The sequence below is a fragment of the Cryptomeria japonica genome, chromosome 5 (genome assembly GCF_030272615.1).
Source record: "Cryptomeria japonica chromosome 5, Sugi_1.0, whole genome shotgun sequence".
NCBI lineage: Eukaryota > Viridiplantae > Streptophyta > Pinopsida > Cupressales > Cupressaceae > Cryptomeria > Cryptomeria japonica.
In genome coordinates, this window is record NC_081409.1 from 155,020,562 (window position 1) to 155,033,513 (window position 12,952).

Sequence of the window (12,952 nt, forward strand, 5' to 3'; positions counted from 1 at the left end):
ACCTCATGGTATATGACTGGGGAGTCCCATGAGGCCAAAGGAGTATGAAGTGTGCCGCCTTTAAGTCTGTGAAAAGTGGACTTTCTGAGCACCCTGTGGTAAACCGCCCTCACAATCTCTATCATGGTGAATGTCTGTCTTAACGATATTCAATCATAGGAAGTAGGATATAAGTGACAAGATCAAGGTGAACGGTGATAGGATGCCTCACCAGGTATGCCACCTCATATGAATGGCATGGACCACATAAGGCCAAGGGGTACAAGGTCTGCCCTTGGGCCTGAGACAGAGGGTCTCTAGGCACCCTATCGAGTCATCCTATCCGAGCTTTGCAATGGTTGAACCTTCTCAAGATAATGTTAAAGCAATCTGTGGTTGGATGTATACATTTAATATGTATAGACTGTTACTTCCTAAAAGAAGTTATCTATTTTGATGAGTTATGATTATGAAACAGTCTCTAACTTGTTTGCAGGATCTTCGTTGAAGAAAAAATATATCTCTAACCCTGTTCTGTTTAATTAGAATTTGTGACCTAGGGCAGAATTCAGGAATTTATAATTTGAGAAATTACAATTACCATTTCAAATGGCAGTACTCAGGTACATTTTTCTATTCATATGCTTCATGCTATCAATCCCAACACATTATACTTAGCAAGTAGAGGGTGTCGCATCCCCTTTTGTATCCCAAAGACCCACAAGAGTGTATTCAGTTGCCAACCAACAACTCTGTACAATGCATCTCAATAGTAATACACAACCTGCTAATACTAAGATATATACACAAAGTTTCTATCAAAGTGCTCCTAGTAGCTCTGTTTTTCCTCTATGCCTGATTTGCTCAGAGTTTACTTAGCATTAGTCCCAGCCATGAATAGCCTAAAGAGTATCTTTAAGCAGATTGAAGGCCTAATAAGCAACCCATGATACTCAATTCCCTCTCTTAGAGTAATACTTGCAGAACGAAGGCATTCAGGAGCTGATAAATAACAACAAATACCAGCATCAGAGGCTTCAGTCTACAGAAAACAAAATTATGTATGACCTAATAAAAAGAAATTAAAGAAGCCATGCAGGAGATCCTGGAGGACATTAATTCTGCTAAATGACATAATAGCAATGTCTGAAGTTGCAGTTCACCTCTAGCTTAGGCCAATGACTAAAGACTCCTTGACTTCCACCCCACAAAAAGGCATGTTATGCCTGCAGACTTGAATGATGCCATCCTAAAGCCAGAAAGCAATGATATCAACTTAAAGCAGAAGCATCCTGTTGAGGGGCCTTGAACTCAAAGCAGAAATACCCTGTTAAGTGGCCTTAAATTTATCCTGGCACATACCTCACAGGACCCAAACCTTTATGCCAATTACATGCCCTTCCATTTTGAAAAAAAAGAAAACTCTTTTTTGTAAATAGGGTTCTTCTAGTGATCAGGCATATGAAAATTTATTGGCAAATCTGTGGTCGTGCTTGTCAGATATATAATAGTTTTACAAGTGTCTTAGAGATGTATATACAAGCATCTTAGAAACAATGTAAAGAATAGAATTTTAGATGCTCATGTAGACAGTCAGTCCTAGAACTAGAGACCTCTGCAACAGGGCCTGCACTCTTTCAAAAAAGCCTTTTATAATCACCAGTCACTGACCACTATTTTGAATTTGCAGTAACTTAGTCCACAATTTATATTCTGTTGTGTGTTTTCCTAGATTTCAATTACCCAGATTGAATTTGAAAGCTTAGATCTGGAAACAGAACATAATCTTTAAGAAGGACTTGGAAAGAATACACTACTAACCTGTTTTCCATCCACAAAAACAGATTGACCCTGTTGGAGTAAAGCACGCTTTTCACCCGGTTCTACACCCAATCGCTCAGCATGTTCCACCATGAATCTGTTCAGCTGAACACACAATTTTTAACTATCAAAATGCACTTTTTAACAACTTGCTACATGGATAACAAATGGCACCCTGCTTGAAAGATTAAACAACAGAATGGTGCACAAAACCTTCCAATACGTGTATGCTCTTCCAAAACAAAACCCCAGCATGGTATACTGTGTTTCACTAGACCTGCTTGCACTCTATAGTTGCCATCTGAAAACCTGAACATCATGAATAAACTAGCAACCATCAATCTTTTTCCTAGAGCTAAAAGAACACTGCGATTAGAAAATAAACAGATACTTTTTATGTTATATTTCTCACATAGAAGCTTTATAAATTATCTATATAAAATTCACTGAACATAAAATGTTAATGATGAGGCATTTATCTGGAACTTAACTCATAGCTTCCAATTGCATGGACTTTCTACATGTCTTACAGCCTATTAGACAACATTTAGACATTGACCACATTCCACTATCCAGGCCTGCTTTATAAATTACATTATTTGATTGGTTATTTTGCTCCATTCAAACTTACAGCAATAAATCTAACATAAGCCTAACTATCTTTAATTTATTATATCCCTTTATGTTTTCACTGGATACACTTTTAGACCTGACTATGACTCACAATAAGGTGACGATGTGTATACACTGTATAGAATATAGTGTCTAATGTGAAATCCACATATAGAAAAAGAAGGATGTTATAAACAAAGAAAATAAACATGGAAAACCATAAATGTGTTAACAACAAAAACTTCCACAAATTTAAAATGAACTCCTACATCAGCATCCTCAAATATTACTACATTATAAAATAAAATAAAATAAAAAAGTCAAAGTCCAAATATAGGAAGAAGGTATAGCAGAGGTAATGTTTTCTTACAGGTTAGTTAAGGATTGTTAAAGCAGCACTAAAGTCCAAAATTAAAATTTCAAATAAAAGACTACAGATAAATCAAGTGTTCATGTTGTTTCAAAGAAATGTTCAAGAAATTGATGAAAACATTTAATAATAATTCCACCTGAAATGTTTAGTTCACTCCACTCTTGACAATCACCGAAAATTTCATACCTTCTAAAAGCATTAACCAATGTTCATATATTGACTGCACAAAATAATCATTTGTGCAAAGAAAAGATCTAATAAAGGTTCATATTTTTGTTAAGAAATAAGACTTATTACACCATACTAATTTGTTACTTGGTGAGATAAGTATGTAGAAGTTGGTTTTTAATAGCTTCGTCTATTTTTATGAGCTTGATTGATGGTTACAAACTCTGTTACCGGGTTCATGAAGGAAAGGGTGGAATCAGGTATGGGTGCAAACTGGATTCGAGTTTGAGTCAGGTTTGTCCTGGTGCCTGAATCTGATAAGTGTCTGCGTGAAGATCCATGAAACCCCATGGTCTGATCTGAGACTCTTATTGGGTGTTCAGGGCTCCCTTTAGAATTTGCATCAGGTAGAGGAATAAACCCCATCTGGCTCCCATTCACCCATTCACGAATATCCACGAATAAGCTCGCACTGGCACCAACCATATAAACAAAAATTAGAACAATTTAAATTAATATGTTAAAATTTAATATTTTAAAATATTTAAAATTTAAATTAAACTTACAGTATAATATATCTATTATATATTATTACTTATATTATTATATTTTTATAATAATTTAAATTATATTTTTAACATATTTTATTATTTATTATTTATACATATTTTATTATAATTATTGAGTACATTTTTATTTATTGTTATATATTTATTTTATTATTTTAACATATTAATATTATTTTATTAATCATTTTGAAAGTGTGTGTGTCTGTGTGTGTACAGATGGACCCATACCCATACCCAAGGAAAAACAAATTCCATACCCACGTATCGGAACCCATATCTGTAAGACTGTACCCTTACCCAAATCGGCAACTTAGGCTACAAACTTAGAATCTCGCTCATAGATGAGAAATTGTTAGTGTTTTTATTGTATTACAATAGTTTTTAATATCCTAGAATTTGGGGGATTAGTTAGTAATTGAAGTTGTATAAATGAGCCTATGATATATTGGAAATTTAGGCTCACAAACTACTCTTGAGCTAATCTTTTGATATAAGTGCTAGAGAACATCTGGGAGCACAAGGTTTCTTGAGAGGAAATCCATATCACTCCCAATGCTAAGATGAAAGTGTAATGCTTTTGCTGTTAAAATAAATATCAGCACAATCAGGAAGAGTTTGGAAAAGGAGGAATACAGAGGAGAGCACTCTCAAAGAGTTTTTTTCTTTCCCCATGCATGCTTCAAAATTACACACATATTTTGCTTCCTGTGAGGACACGACACTGGAAAGTGTGGACTTTCTTACAGGAAAGAGTGATTTGCAATTTAAATTTAAAAACTTGTGAACGACAACAGAGGTGTACAAATATAATTTTCCCTAAAAGCAGTGCAGCTCGGAGAAGCTGCAGGCATCAAACACCAAATAGCTCTCATCAAATCAAATGGCAAAAGCAGATTTGGTGTGAAATAGGAGGCCCATCATATAAAGAAGCCTCATACTCATGTCGGTCCAAGGCTCACAGAAAGAACTTTTATTTTAAAGTCTATATCCTATATCAATTTAGAGCAAAAGTGTAATATATTTTAAGTAATATCCGATTAAATTGCTCACCTCACAGATTTCAATACTTAGTAACTGAATTCCTTCCGTCACAAATTAGGATTAGATTACCACAAAAATCGGATATAATTGCAACAACTAAATACAACTCTCCTAACTATCAACACAGCAGCCAACTCATAATCTATTATATATTTGATATTTCCAATTCAAGAATTACAAATATTTGTAAAGTTGCAGATCCAAATCAGTTATCACAGCAAATCAGAAATCGATTTAATATATACAGCCCTCAACAAGCCGCCCATCAAATACAAGGAATGGCACTAAGATAGCTGCTAGTAATAAGAAATTATAACAATAAAATGATCGCCCAGATCAACAACAAATTCACAACTAGGTCCTATGCGAGCAACCCACAAATCCTTCACCACTCGGCCTTGAATCCTTAACTGTCCACCACAGTGAAGCCCAACTACAATATGAGGTCAAGGAATTTGAGCACTCAAGTCATGAATTTCTTGACTTCAAGAAAAAATTCATTTTCATTCATACTTGCAATTTTTTTGATATTAATCCTTCATCCACCTAAGGTCTGGTTGAGTCTTTGAGCACTCTATTTGCTTGAGAGTTGTTCACAATTCAAAAAACTTATCTCATGACTTAGCCTATTGGTTGCACTGTGAATCACCTCCTATGAAGATCTTGACTCTCATCAAACACTTAAGCACAAAACTATCCTCAAGAAAGATCGAATTGATGCTAGAGTACCTATGACTCCTAAGACTCCTTCACCATTTACTGGCAAACTCAAACCCTTTCATAAGTAAAGGTTAAAACTAAGAAACTATTGCCAAGCAGAGATGACTAGAACACCTAAACCTAAGCAAAAAGTGGGGGTTCCCATTTGCAATGGGGCAATGTGTGAAAACTTCATAGTAGGCATCATAGTGGATTGGTTGCTGATTTCATTCTGGGTTACTTCTATCAGAAGTTCCTTCAATAGTTGATGCAATTTGGAACTTATTATATCCACCATGGAAAGTTATGTCAATGGAATTTATTTGACTATTAAATAATTACCACCAGTTGTTTATGTTTGTGTATCTTTACAAATAAATATCTAATTCACTACATATTTCATTGATTATTATGGTGTACATCGGTGCAAACCTGGATGAACCTGGGGATTTCCACGGCCGTCACGCTTAGTCCTGAAACTCTATCATGGAAAGAGAACTTTAAATTGCTTATTTTCGCCTTTCTTTCTTTCAACATGGCTGCCGCTTCCATTGCTTGCAAAGAAAAGATGAGAATTGTGACCGCCACTGCAAATGCCCCAAATTGTGGATGATTCCCCGTGATCTCCCAAATGTTGTCGGGAAAAAAGATTGGGTACACTCGTTACCTAGTTTTTAACAATTGATGTAATTATTTTTTTCTCCTTTTTTTGTTTCTCTTTTTCAAACACAATTGCTATTCCCATCATAAAATTGTGGCACCCACCTTGGATGCTCTCTAGTTAATTTTAATAGTTTTATTATATATATTTAAAATGTTAATTTTACTACTAGACATTTTGTGATAACTTTAAACTTATATTATTATTTATTAAAAATCTTAACAAGTTATTGTAACAGAATTATAGAAAGAATGCATCTCTCTTTCACACTCACATATATAATTTGAAATATTTTACTACTAGATACATTGTGATAATTTGTTGCATATTTTAGAATTTTAATGTATATATATATATGTGTGTGTGTGTGTTTGTATGTATGTATGTATGTATGTATGTACATGCACACACACACACATATGTATGCATGCATATGTACATACATATATGTATGTATGTATGTATATACACACATATATGTGTATGTATATACGTACATACATACATATATATGTATGTATACATATATATATGTATGTTACATATATATATATGCATATACATACATACATATATGTGTGTGTGTGTATGTATGTATGTATGTATGTATGTATATATATGTATATATGTATGTATATGTTTTTATATATGTGTGTGTGTGTGTGCGTGTGTGTGTGTGTACGGCCATACCTGTACCTGAACCTAAGGGAGAAAATTTGTCATACCTACGAATCTGTATGTAATGTCCCCACTCTGAAATATAATTTAATAATAAATAATATAAAAAAATTAAAATACAAAAGAATAAAAATCAAAATCAAAATAAAATATAAAAGAATATAATTAAATATAATTAAAATTTTATTAAAGTTAATGAATGGTCAAAAGACATGAAATGATAAGTTGTGACTCCCCCAAATATGAGGTATAACAGGGAGAAGAGAACTTATTTGAAGGAGGGATAATAGGGACTCAGAAGTGCGGATCTGATTTAAATAAGAAGTACAGATCTGATAGTGAAAGGTTGTGTCCCTTTCAAAGGAAAGAAATAATGAAGAATTGCACTCTTTCAAAGGGAACTAATGGTGAAAGGTGTTGAAATAGTAGCTATCTCGGATACCTATCTATTGTATTTTAATGTTGTCAATGACAAATTAAAATACACATGTATTATCTATTATGTAAATTGAACTTAGGGCTGGGCCCAAATACATGTAACTTGTAATTATGTCTTGCTTGGGCAAGACCTATATATAATGTAACTTGTGGATAGGACGGGCCCTATAAATGTAACTTGTAATTTGGTCTGACCCTAATTGGGCGATGTAACTTGTGGTCCTATATTGAATGTAACTTGTAGATAGGGTAGGCCCAATATGTATTTTGAGCGATTATGTAATTGGGTTGGGCCCAAACTCATGTAGCGTGTGGTAAAGGCAATCAAGCAATAACGTCTTAATAGGTCAAGACCTATTTGGACGATATACATAATATTATTATTAAATTAACAAGGCAGGCCGACTTGAGACTTGACACCACAAGTCAAGCATATAAGCAAGTCATTTGCATAGCATAATGAATCAATTCACATACAAGGCAAATCATTCTTAAGGCTTTCAACACATGTAATCTGCTCTCCAACATTTGGCGATCTCTCTCTCTCTCTTGTGCGAACTTAGTCCTCATCCATTGTGTGAAGGCTGGCTGTTAGGTGATGCTATCAAGATCTTGTGAAGCTAATGAAGACTTGCCTTGAGCGAATTTGATGCTGATGATAAGGGCTGCAATCTCCATTATCATATAAAGAGGAATTCAGATCTGCTATCTTGCTGGTTGAACAGCAATCTGAGATAAGCACACTTGCCTTGTAATTGCCTACATTTGAGATAATACACATTGTACTTTGTGGCTGGGTTTTTCACCTCCAAGCGAGAGGTTTTCCCAGGGTATTTGTGTGTCTTGTTTTGTGTTTTTTATTGCTGTTACTGCTGTGTTATAACCTGATTATTTAAGATTAACATCTGATTGCTTAAAATTAACAAAAGGGTGTGCCTCTTGCCAAAGGGCATACATGATGAAGAGGTGTGACCTCTCCCTCACATTGAGAGATATAAAGGAAAGGATTCTAAAGCATCCAATGACACCACCCTTGATCAGATCAGATCAGAATTGTTATCAAGTTACAGGCAGTAACATTCTCATTCTTGGTGGTATGTGTTGATGGTGACAAATGCGTTGTTGCAGCTTTCAGAAAACACATAATAGAATGCTGAGTGTATCCTATTCTCTCTTGGATAAGGAAATCCCTAGTACTGTCAAGGTTGATCATGAGAGATAACCTCAAGGCTCATTTTGTCAAGTCTTGACTGGCTATAGATAACTCAGCATTGATGTGTTTCGCTGGTAAACACAAGGGGACTTACACCTGCGTCTCTACACTAGGGTATCTTAACTCAGCATTTTTCAGTGGGGTACTCATTAATGTGATGGGGTGCTTCCCTTCTTCATCTTTTCTCTAAGTTAAGATGGCTTGTTTAATTTCTTCAAAGGCTCCCTTGGCCGATGGGGTCCACTCGATCTTAGCATCCTTCTTTAGAATATCATTTAAGGGTCAATCTATTTCGGCAAGCCCTATGATAAACTTTCTGACAAAATTCATCCTTCCAAAATATGACTTCAGCTCCTTCCTACTAGCTAGAAGATTAATCTTCGGAATAGCTTCGATTCTATCGGGGTCAATTGAAATCCAATTATCTGAGATAACATGTCTAAGCAATTTTCCTTCGATTACCCCGAACATGCATTTATTTGGGTTTAGAGAAACCTTGAATTGTCTACAACATTGAAATACTTTCCTCAAATCACTCACATGGTCTTCCCTTTTCTTGGAAAACACTGTCAGGTCATCCATGTAAATGATGAAAGTTAGTGATGAAACACTTGCCTACCAATTCCTTGAAGGCAATGTCTATGGCATGCTGAAATGTGGTAACTGCATTAATTAGCCCAATGGGCATCCTTCTGTATACGAACACACCCCACTTGGTAATGAAGGTTGTTTTCAACCTATCCTCATATTTGACCATCACCTTGTTGTACCCAAAGTATCCATCAAGGAAGGACATCATCTAGGACCCATTAACAATCTGCAATACCTCATACAGCGAAGGCAAAGGATAGTTATCTTTATCCAAAGCTTTGTTCAAATTATGAAAATCCACGCACCGCCTGAATTCACCATTCTTTTTCTACACCTAGACAAGGTTGGCGACCCATGTGAAGTGTCTGACAATGAATATAATGCGGGCAGCCAGCAACTTCTTTACTTCTTGTTAAATCAATAATTCCAGTAAAGCATTGACCGGTCTCTAACTCTACCCGAATGGCTTGGCTCGAGGCTTGAGCAGTATAGAATGTGTGATGATTGAGGTGTCATAGGTTTTCAAATCCTCGTACCCCCATGCTATCACATCTGGGAACTCTCTCATATTTCTGAGAATTCCATCCTTTTCCTGCATTGTGCCCACTTTCCTTATCAGGATGTTCTTCTCATTCTCCTTGAAAAGGATAGTTATCTTTATCCAAAGCTTTGTTCAAATTATGAAAATCCACGCACCGCCTGAATTCACCATTCTTTTTCTACACCTAGACAAGGTTGGCGACCCATGTGAAGTGTCTGACAATGAATATAATGCGGGCAGCCAGCAACTTCTTTACTTCTTGTTAAATCAATAATTCCAGTAAAGCATTGACCGGTCTCTAACTCTACCCGAATGGCTTGGCTCGAGGCTTGAGCAGTATAGAATGTGTGATGATTGAGGTGTCATAGGTTTTCAAATCCTCGTACCCCCATGCTATCACATCTGGGAACTCTCTCATATTTCTGAGAATTCCATCCTTTTCCTGCATTGTGCCCACTTTCCTTATCAGGATGTTCTTCTCATTCTCCTTGGTGCCTAGATTGACCTTGTTGCACATGCCTCCTTCAAATTCACCGCCCTTGCGTGACTTTAGCTAATCATCGTCAAATATTCTTTCCATCTGTACCATCCCTCTGGGAATAGTGTTCATCTTCAAATTGAGAATACCTTCGATATCAATCTCAGCATCTTTAGGTTCTTCTTCATCAATAAAATGTGCAGCAAACACATCTGAACTAGTGATGAAATCCAAAATGTGTCATCTTCAAATACCTGAAAGTTGGTGATATTATCAGGAATGGACAAGACTGATATCAACTCAACAGTAAATCTCTTCAAGCTTTGAATGGCTAATGGCTCCAACGAACTTGTAGCTAGAGCTAGGGAATCGGCTAACTAATTATGTGACCTGTATATAGTGTTGATATTGAAAGCATCAAAGCTTTCAATCAAGTCCCACACTCAATTACGGTAGGAGTTTAGTCTTTTGTTGTGGCATGTGTACTGTTTTCTGATCTACTTGACCACTACTTCTGAATCTCCGAAGCTGTACATAACTCAAACTCCCTTCTGAATAGCCAACAGCAAACCATGGAAAAGAGATTCGCACTCTTCTACATTTTTCAAACTCCCTTCTGAATAGCCAACAGCAAACCATGGAAAAGAGATTCGTACTCTGCTACATTATTTGTGCAGTGAAATTGCAGCCGATGGGCAGCCAAGTATGTCTCACCATTGGGGCTTAACAACTCCAAGCCAGCCCTGGCTACTCTCTTGGATTTAGAGCCATCAAACCTCAGGGTCCAAGTCTGATTCTGGTTTCCAAACATGTGAGGTTGAGCCTCAAGCTTCTAATTTTCTATACTTTTAGGCTAGAGAACTTCTCTCTTGACATGTCAGTTCACCAGCAGGTACTCTTTGTTGTAAGAAGGACCTTGATGTATTTGGGTGCCTCTTCTGAACTTGATCCAATGCTATCTTGCACAACGAGCATGTTAATTCAGAATGCACAACATTATGACCTCTGCACCAATTAGGTAGCAGGACGACTTCCATAAGGGCGCTACTTCTTAGCTATCGTGCTTGCTCACACACTTGCAAACAAAATTTTTGAAGTTGTTAAACAGCCCATTTTCTTCTCTGGATGACAAGCCATCATCCTCCTTTTTGCACACTTCGATGCTCTTTGTTAATCTCTCCAAATTGGCAACTAGTTTCGAACATTGAACCAACAAAACTTCATACATCGGACCCATATCAGACTTGTAGGTCCCTAGATCAGACTCTTAAGAACAGAGTCTCATTTGTCTGATTTAATCATGTAATCATTAGCTTGAGTCTAGGTTTTGACTCAATTCTGATCTGGTTCGATACAACTCTCCAAGGAAGCCACATGTGGGTGAAACTTGAGTGCAGCCATCCATTGAGAACCCGAGTCCAATCCCTGCTCAACAACATGCCACATGCACCCAAAATATCCAACACTTGGATGTCAATGTACATATGCACCCGTGCATCCACTACTAGCTACATATGAATGTTATTCAGTTCTCCCACCACGGTCACTTCAATCTTGCCCAGTTGTGTTACTTTCTTATTTGTTTTGGTGGGGATCAAGCCTAGAACAGTGCATGTGGACAATGGAATGATGTTGGCAGAGACTCCTGAATCTATCAAACAGTTGTGTAGATTCTTGCTAAATATTCTCAGGGTCAACAAGAAGTGTGTAAATACATTGAATGTGGACTCCACTTGTGCCACATTGCTTTTTGATGCACCTTTAGTCTAAGCCTTTCCTTTATCTCTTATCTCATTATTCATCCTTACAAGGTCGTCCGATGGAACTTTTTCAAATAGGTGTTCATCCTTTTCTTGGGCTTTGGGGACTTCATCCTTTTCCTGGACCTTGGGGGCTTCCTTGAGGTTGCTTAATAATACTGCCTCTTGAACCTCTGTGACCCTCATCAATTCGGCCAAAGACATGCTGACCTTGATCTTTCTGAATTCTTCCACCACAAGTTGACTCACTTTATTTATTTCTGATTTATCCAATGATTATTTTACTTGTGTTGGCTTGGCAACTGTTGCTTGGTTTTGGACAGCAGTTGCTCTAGGGGCAGTCATCGCCTTATGGGTTGAGCCTTGCTTTACATACTGTTGTGGTACCTTTGGGTATCCCAAGGTGTTACTTGCATTGTAATCAGGGGGAACTTGAAGGTCCTTTGGAGGGGTGGACGTGGTGTATGGGCCACTATTATTGTTATTGTTGTTGTTGTTGTTGTTGTAGGATCCCCGGTTTGCTCATTGATACTGCTGGAATGCATTTACATCCACAGGCTGGTCATCAGCTACTTCAGACTCCTCCTGATTTGGGAAAAAGAAGGGAGGAATATAACTCTCTAGGACCATAATTGTGTCATACCTAGGTGCGGGGACAATCTCATATCCAGTGGGAGGTGTTGAGTGGACATTGATGTTCTCAACCCCTCGCTAGAATATGTTGGTTACAACTTGGAATTAGTTGCACTGCAGCTCTGAGTGCTGAATTGTGTTGTGTAGCCTAAACCAATTAGACAAAGCAACCTCTGCCAGAAATACCTTATCAGCTAGTCTGTTTTCAGCAACTGGCAAGTTGTCAAAGCGGCGTTGGAACTCCACTATTGTTGGGGCGAGTGTTCAACATTTTGTTATGCCTTTGGTAATTTTGGTTCTGGTACTAGTTCTGATGTTGATTATACTAATTACGTTGGTACATTACTTCAGCTGAGAGCTTCTTCATCTAGTCTGTCAACTCTTTGATCTCATCTTTCTCCTCCTGCATCCTGGTGGATGGCACTGTGTTTTGCAAATGCCAAATACACAAGTTGGCTAGGAGGTGCTTGAGACAAGGGTCCTCTAGGGTGGAGCACTAGTTGATTGGCAAGAGTTGGGAGTTGATACACTAGTTGAGGAATTTGATTCATTACAGGTGTATTATGCACCAAGGCCTGGCCTATCCCATAAATTTGGTTAGGCATTGTGAGCGGTCCCATGTGAATCAAGGGTCCTGCTACATTCTGGCCTAAGCCTTTACTTATCTCAACAGCCTTGGCATATGCTTTTATTAAGT

At 37.2% G+C, this 12,952-nt stretch overlaps 1 protein-coding gene across 4 annotated transcripts in view; it reads right to left on the reverse strand.

Annotated features, from left to right (window-relative positions):
• The window catches only part of LOC131067632 (uncharacterized), a 141,905-nt gene that overhangs the window by 67,150 nt on the left and 61,803 nt on the right, over positions 1-12,952 (reverse strand). For all 4 annotated transcript variants that reach the window (XM_058002722.1, XM_058002721.2, XM_058002723.2 and 1 more), the window contains 2 exons: positions 2,014-2,109; positions 1,801-1,897 (listed from right to left, as the gene is read on the reverse strand). In XM_058002722.1, the coding sequence (XP_057858705.1) occupies positions 1,801-1,897; positions 2,014-2,109 (193 nt within the window). The remainder of the gene's footprint in view (positions 1-1,800; positions 1,898-2,013; positions 2,110-12,952) is intronic.